Source organism: Panthera onca, chromosome C2, assembly GCF_046562875.1.
Source record: "Panthera onca isolate mPanOnc1 chromosome C2, mPanOnc1 haplotype 2, whole genome shotgun sequence".
Lineage (NCBI taxonomy): Eukaryota > Metazoa > Chordata > Mammalia > Carnivora > Felidae > Panthera > Panthera onca.
Window position 1 is genome coordinate 54,694,537 of NC_138347.1, and position 8,086 is coordinate 54,702,622.

Consider the following 8,086-nt stretch of genomic DNA (forward strand, 5'->3'; position numbering starts at 1 on the left):
ATTGTTATTTATATGAATTTTCTTGTCTAGAGTTCTGTCTCTGCACGTGTTGATTTTACCCAAATTGTGCGGGTTTTCTGAGACTCTAAAGACGAGTCACTGCCTGCCTTCTTCCCTTGCACTCTTGCTCTCCATGCTCCTGTGAGGCTTTTCTTTAGTTAGGAGGGTTTCAGTGTTTTCATTCATTTGTGTTAGGGTCACAGACCTCTGGTCTCCAGCCATTGCTTTAATTACACTTAAGTTTTAATATTACAGGCACCTGGGCAGCTCACTTGGTTAAGCGTCCCACTGTTGGTTGCAGCTCTGGTCATGATCTCACAAGTAGTGAGTTTGAGCTCCACATGAGAGGCCCTGTGCTGACAGCATGGAGACTGCTTGGGATTCTCGGTCTCCCTCTGTCTCTGCCCCTCCCCCCCCCAAAAAAAATAAACACTTAAATAAATAAATTGCGTTTATTATTATATGTCTTAGGAAATAATCCTGGAGGTTATCAATTAGTAGAGGAGAATTTTCCCCTTGGGCAGCTTGAGGAAAGGAATGGGTCCTGTTTTAATATCAGTGGATCAAGAGACTATTGTCTTAGAACCACTGCCCTTGACTAAAAGTTTTCCACTTCTTAGGGAGTTGCCCCAAATCTGTTGGTGCTTCAGATTTCATCTCTGCAAAATGGAGATGGTTGTTTGGGACACAGTGTGTTGTTGAGTCATGTGAGGTGAACTGAGATAAGAAGTTTTTCAAAAAACAATAAAAGCAGCAGCTAACAGTTTAAACAGCATCAGTAACAAGTCAACATTAGCTGTTAAACAAGATATTGGAAAGCTCTTATTGGTTACTCATCATCCTCTCCTGTGTCTGATAACATACTCTAAGTGGGTGATTTCTTTTGTTCTTCCTCTTGTTTTGCAGAGGTCAGAGGTCCACTCCGCTCACCCATGATGGACAGCCAAAAGAAATGCCACAGGCTCCTGTACTTATTTCCTGCGCTGACCAGTGAAGCGCCCTTTAATTGTAAAACATTGTGCTTTACCTACTACCCTAGCCTTGTCTTTACGGAGGGATGCTAGTGAGTCCATGTGGTGGAAAATATAGACTGCAAACAAGTGCTTGTTGCCCTACACGGCCCAGATTCACTTGAAGCAGAAGTTAGCATCCTGGGCCCGTTTGTTCTTTTGGAACCCAGAGTCTTTGAGGGTGAGGTTATCTGTCTGATAATGAGCAGAAACAGAATGATCCTGGAGCTTTGCTTTCTATTGAAGGCTTTTGACGGTAATAGGTGGTAACTTGGTAAAAGGCTGCCTTTACTGTAGCTCATCCAGCGTCTCTTTTACCAACCGGAGAGTGTGAAACTAGTTTCGTATATTACCTAGTTATTCTTTCAAAACAAAAACAAAAAACAAAAAAACAAAAACTGACGCACTGCACTAGTTATTATTAGATATTCTTAGTCTTTTTTGTACATGGAGATTTAAGTTCTAAGATGGTTTATATAATAGGTTATACCTACATTTATATTGTAGAATAATATTAAAAAGCCTGTTCCAGAGACCCCCAAGCAGCACGGGCAGGCACATGTACCATTGTTAGCGGTGTATGCTCGGCCTCGTGGTCCATATATTCTGCACTTTTATATTTGCCACCAGAGTGGTAGTTTGCTGGTGAAAAGGAAGAGAGAGAGAGAGAGAGAGAGAGAGAGAGAGAGAGAGAAAATTACAATTCTTACAAGCTGAGTTTTTTTCTTAGCCTTGAGTGACTAAGAAGAATTTGCTTGGGGCAAATTGTGGCAAATATTTTCCCAGACAGGGGAAGAGTCCTACAGATTACTGATGTTTTCATGCCTTGAGGATTCTTTTATTTTTACACAGGGGTCTATGTGACCAATGGATCGTTCATACAAACAAAAAAAGAAAAATATTATTCAGAAGTGACCTTAGTATTACTTCACTATCCTAAACACATTGAAGACACTCACTTCATGTGGACTTTGAGCTACAGACCTTTTACATCCATCCCAGACAGACTGGACGGGTAGCAATTGCTATGCACAGCCTAATTGGCACTGCAGGTTTTTAGAGCCATTTTGAGTTGATGTTGTCAAGGAGGTGTTGAATGAATAAATGCCGAGGGAGGGATGCCTGACCAGAGTGGGATTCTTAGTCACAGATCCACCTGCAAGTTTGTTTCCTTTTTGTGTTTTGTTGCTTTCGGACATAAAACCAACCATACATATGCCAGTGCCAAGTGGATTACCTGGCTTATCCGAACATTCGACATACCGACTTAACCACCTGACATTCACAGTGTCTTGTTTCCTAGCAACACATGCAAAGTGATAAATCAAAATTAGTCAGAGGCTACCGAGTTTACAGGGTATTTGTTCCATAGCACAAAGTAGATCCCCACTCTTGCATCACAGCACAAACTACCAAATTTTAATTATTGGATTCCAGCAATAATTTTTATTGGTTTTCAAACTGGCGGAATTTTGATAGCGTTAGTTCGAGTTTGAAGCTTTTGAATTAGATCTCTAAATGATGACAGTTTACAAGGTTTTATCTAGCTTTCTTATTTATACTTGACTGAATTGTAATGATGATTTTTTTTTTCTAATCGTAATCTGACCTAATAGCCATACAAAAAACGACTCTATTAGTACTGACTAGGTTTAGCTTTTCATAGTTGTAGATATTACTTCAGTTTCGGTGCTGGAAAATATGTACAACATACTAACAATTGAAAAGAATATAGGGATTTGTTTGGGTTGTTTTTTTCTTCAAAGCAGGTAAAGAGGACAGCAGAGCATTGGAATGGTGTCCTCAAAAATGCATAAACATTGTGGGCGTGGAGGAAGAAGGATTTAGAAAGCTAGTTAGTCCGAGGTTAAAGCTTAACCCCATTCGCGTAGAAATAAATCAGGTGAGCAGCCCCAGATTTTAGCATAATATTTTTACTATGATGCTGTTTTATTAATATTTTCTAAATTTCAAAACACAAAGTGAATGTTTGAAAATTGCTGGGTCCCAATGTTGGTGGCTGTTGGAGCTTTTGGACCACTTGCTAGCAGTGATTTAAAAATTATAATTAGCTAAAAATCCAAAAACAAAACAAAATGAAACAAAACAAAAACCAACAACAGAAATTGTTTGGTGCAGAACATGCACCTTGACAATGGTACTAACTTGTTATTCTCTAGAACACGTTAGAATAGATCTATTTTTGCCAGAGCACCGTCCTTCAATCCTCCAATTACATTTCACTAGATTTCCTTAAGAGATTGCTGTATATTCATGGGACCTTTTTTAAAAAGAAGCAAAACAAAAGATTACTTTTTTCTATGTGATTAATATCTTACTTGATCTGCTTTTCCTAAACCTCAGTGGCTTTTCCCTTAGGCAGGGGTGGGGTGGGAGGGCAACCTACTGGATATGACTGTTTTCAGATACTTAAAAAAACAAAAAACAAAAAAAACCCTTTTTGTAGAAATGCTTAATTTTTAAGCGGTTAGGCACTGAGAGTAGCAGAAATCCTGCAAAGCTTTATAGTCCTTTAGACACTCGCCTTGTTGTTTCTCTGAGTGAAGTCTTGATTTCAATACTAGTGCTTTTCTCATGCCCTGAATCCGCTGGTGAGGGGTGTTGGCATTTTCAGGTAACAATATTTGTTAGCACAGATATTCCCAACCAACATGTAGTGCCCCCCCCCCATCTACCATTTTCATTTCATTTATCTTATTCTTTTATATTTTGGAAAATCATATTGCTATGGTGTGTACCTTAATCTGCCAGCAAACACCATTGACACTAACATTTGTCCCACAAGCATCCTCAAGAGAAGAAGTTCTTGCACCTTATGTATATCTCAAGCAAACCAAAATACGATGCCTGCTTTGTTTTATTCTAAATTGTTGTATCATATCTTTCTGAAAAACCATTCTGAATCTAGTTGAAATTATCGATATTTATGCTTTTAACCTTAATTTCTGGATTCAAACCTGTATATAAATCTTTTGAAAAAAATTGTCCTAGCCCTTCTCTGTGATGCCGAAGTGGATGATTTAGTCTCAGATGGAGACGCAGTACTGTTCCAGTTTTCCTTAGCCTTTTATTTATTTAGTTGTTCTGGGTATTTTCCTATGTAATTTTGAAGTGTGTAGAGTATATTATAGTAACTGAAGCTGCAGCTATAAGAAGCTGAGTGAAAGAAAAAAAAATACTGTAAGACATCCTTTTTAAGTTTTTATTTGTTTGGATAACTGTAAGGACATCAGGAGAAGGAAACAACGTCCCACAGCCACATTGACGATACAGGTTCTTATCCCCAGATTAGGTTAGTTCCCAGATTTTAGATCAAACTGTAATTCATCAAAGCCCTTTTATAAGGATGAATCATACTGTTGTAATTCTGACAGTCTCTTTTTCCCACAAATACCAGAACTATGTTTGTTTAATTCTGTCAGAAGAGCTTTCTACCAATGCCATCTCAAAGCCATGCTGAAATCATTCCCATATTATCACTGATTCTGGTTCCTGCGATGGAACACTCCGAACAAAAAGGAGCATCTGAACTGGTCTGGTTATTTATATTCCAACATGTTTATTCCCTGTCACTTTCTTAGCAAGTCAGATGCTACTCCGCCTAAGTCATTTCATAAAATTTTGTTTGCACTCTGCAGTCTTTGGCTCATCGTATGGAAAAGTTTGCACCTATGTAAAATCTCAAGCAAATTATAAATTGATCCAGAACCAGGAGTAAGCTGGAAGCTGACACGTTTTGTTTATACAGTGTGGGAGGGAGGGAGGGTATCGAATAGCTCTGTTCCAAGTTTGGCGTTTGGCATTAATGTGAAGCAGTGGGACCATGCTGCCTGCTAAACTACTGTATGAATCCCAAGCGTTCTGGAGACCAGCAGCTGGAGCTGGAGGCCGGCACCCACCCAGCAGAGGAGAAGAGCCACCGTGGCCTCGCTGGGGAGAAGGCAGGAAGTCCCGCCAGGCCTGGAATCAGCATTTGCAAAGGGAAAGTCGGGGTGTCCGTGATGCTGTTGAGGAGACTCACCTTTGATTGCACTGCTCCATAGAGCCCTCACGTAAGGCCAATTCTAATGGGCTACCTCGGCTTTAAAAGTTAATTTCAGTAAGTCCTGTTTCAAAGGTCTGTCTTTTTTTTTTTTTTTTTTTTTCTTCTACCTTCAGTGCCACTGTTTCCCACTGCAGTGTTTTGACTTCCCAAACCACCTTCTCCAGAGAGAACAATGTATTGCTGAAAATGGGCAGCAGAAGCAAATGTCATTATTACATTTGACCTATAAAGTATTCAGAGTGACTGCTAGGTGGAAATGAAAATTTAGCTCTCCCCACATAGGACCTTGTTTTGCACCTTATAAAGAGTGTACTAATTGTTAATTAGATGTTGCTTTTATTTATACAAGCATTCCCAAAGAGTTAGATTTGGATTTTGTTCTTACTTGAGTTTTTGGGGTTTTTAAAACTCATCTTATTTAGATTAACTAACATCATACTCACATTAAGAAACAAGTTGTTCAGTTTATCTTACCAGATATGTCTGGTGAAGTATTCAGGGTTTGATGGACTGCTTTGCTTTAGTTTGGAAGTGATAGCTAAGTTTATTATACTCCATATTAAATCACCTTGTCCTTTTCACTGGGGACATTATTTTCTTTCTATTTCGGATCAAAGAAGTGACAACAAAAATAGTGAACAACAAGACAAATATATTTGATTCCCCCGATACAGCTCCATCTGTGCTATGCTTTCCTTAAAAAACATAAGTACACATTTTCTTCACACACAAAAAATGCAAGTTTCAGCTCCTGGCCAAATTTTATTTGCGATGGTAGGATTTATACTAATAAGTTGAAGGAGGAAACCTTGTACTAAGTTCTCTGGCCACTGTTTTCTTGTTGCAGTCAGTGGTCAAAATTGATCCTGCCCTCAAATTGGTTTTTGTGCACAGAACTAGTTGTCATGAAAATTACTACTCCTTCCAAAGATTGCCCAGTCACTTGGGCCGTAACTGGTTACTGAGTAACAAGGACCTAATTCAATGCCTCCGAACCCTCCCACCTGCACCGCAGTCATACCTCACAGGCTCTAACGTGAATCACAAGGGCACGTGTGTTTCACCAACTAACACTGCTGGTCCTTGGCAGTTGCCGGGGGCCGGCCCATGTCCCTGGACGCCTCAGGTTAGCGCCTGGGCTCTCAGAACAGCAGAACTGGGGGTGGGGCAGGTCTGTGACCTGGAGCTCGGCACACGCTCAGCAACATTCTTAGCGTTTCATTAGCACTAAACAAGTCTCTTGCTCTCAGGAATTTGTCCAAAAAAGAATAAAAACCACCTGAGACTCCATTGTTCCAGATTATGAACTTTTCTCTTAGGTTTGAATTGCTTACTTACATGTCCTAAATTAACCATGGCTTCATTTGACCACCAGGTCTTAAGTCTGTTGACAGTTTCAGCATGACTGAATTGCTCATTTTTTTGCTTTCAGAAATTGGCTTGGTTCTCTTTAGAGTTGGTGTAAACATGCCATGTAATAAATGATTTCCACTTAATGGTACAACAGAATTATTGCTTTCTTAGATGTATGTGTAGTAAAAGTCAATATACACATTTATATAATTTCTTTCTTCAAAATCTTATACTTAATTTGATATTTCTAAAAATTGCACATGTAAGTCATGTGTATAACATGCTAAAGTACTTTAACTGTGATCTTAAAACTGAATAAAAATATTTAATAAAAATTTGAAATATTTTAAAGATATTATTCAAATATCTTTCTTTACATTCACACCCCTGTCTATAGACTAAGTGCCTTCAGTATACCCTGTCTACTAAAAACAGTAGGGAAAACACTTTAACAAAAGATACTTCAGCTCTTTCAGAATGCGAATGGTGACCTCCCCCAAACTGTTTCCTGATAGTCCCAGTGTTTGAGTGGCTTGGGCTGCTTCTCCCTAATGGGGAGAGGAGAAATCAGCCTGACAGAAGAAAGATCTGCTTCATTCTGCCACTTAGGAGCAGGGCCTCCCTGGGAAAAGCATGACCTTGAACATACCAACTCTCCCTGAACTGTAATAAAACTATGGAAGTGATAACCCGTAACCTAAAGTATAAATTCAGACCTCGGTCTTGGCTGGATGCGATGTCCTGAACCTTAGAACTTTGGCTATGTTGTTTTAATCCTTCAGAAGAGCACACACACACATAGTATATAAATACAGAGTATAATGATACCACAGGCTTTGTTCAGACAGAGTTGGCTTCAAAGTCTGGTTCCACTTATCCGTTTATCATTGGGCTTTTCGACCTCCTTGAACCCCACTTCAATTACAAAATGATGGTGGTGATAATGCCTCCTCACACTTCTGCTCGGATGAAAAAAAATACTTATGAAGTTAGGGCCTGTAACAGAAATGTTCATCAAATGGGAATTGTTGATTTTATGATTTTTTATTCCGACTCAAAAGTTGATATGTTCATGTATATTCGAAAGAGACCCTAAGTATAGCTAGCTTCCTCTTTAAACTTGTAAGGGCCTGCTGCATCAGGAGTAAGCTATAGCAGGAAATACAATACGGTGGAAAACTCAATATGTTAAATTCACATTAGGCAACTCACGCTTGTGTATGTAGCACTATGGGATTTTTCCATAAAATTAGTCTGCCTGATGAATTACATGTCCAGTACTCCAGGACACTTTTTTTTTTTTTTTTTTAATTACTAGGAATGAAATGTGTTGTAGTGATGATGGAAGCTCCATACCAAAGAATATAAATTCTATTAGAAAAAAAGATTACGGGTTAGACGTGTGTGGTTTTATGGTTCTATATGTATTACACAGATCTGTCCTTTGGGGTAGAACATAGTCTCTTGCAAGGAAACATAAAACAGTTATCACTAAGTGATGAGCTAAAAGTAATACCACTGACTCCATTCCATACAACTGAAAGAACATAAAATCGTTCATCGTAATTTTTCAGCAACCTTTTCACCTTTTGAAAGTATGGAAAATTTCAAACATATGCAAAGGTAAGAGGCTAGCAGAGTGAATTCCATAGACCCA

General features: G+C 38.9%; 1 protein-coding gene across 7 annotated transcripts in view; it reads left to right on the forward strand.

The window, feature by feature from the left end:
- The window catches only part of BBX (BBX high mobility group box domain containing), a 283,637-nt gene extending 276,857 nt beyond the window's left edge, over positions 1 to 6,780 (forward strand). For all 7 annotated transcript variants that reach the window (XM_060640117.3, XM_060640114.3, XM_060640120.3 and 4 more), the window contains one exon: positions 907 to 6,780. In XM_060640117.3, coding sequence (XP_060496100.2) covers positions 907 to 994 — 88 coding nt within the window. In that variant the 3' untranslated portion in view covers positions 995 to 6,780. The remainder of the gene's footprint in view (positions 1 to 906) is intronic.
- Positions 6,781 to 8,086: the final 1,306 nt, after the last annotated feature.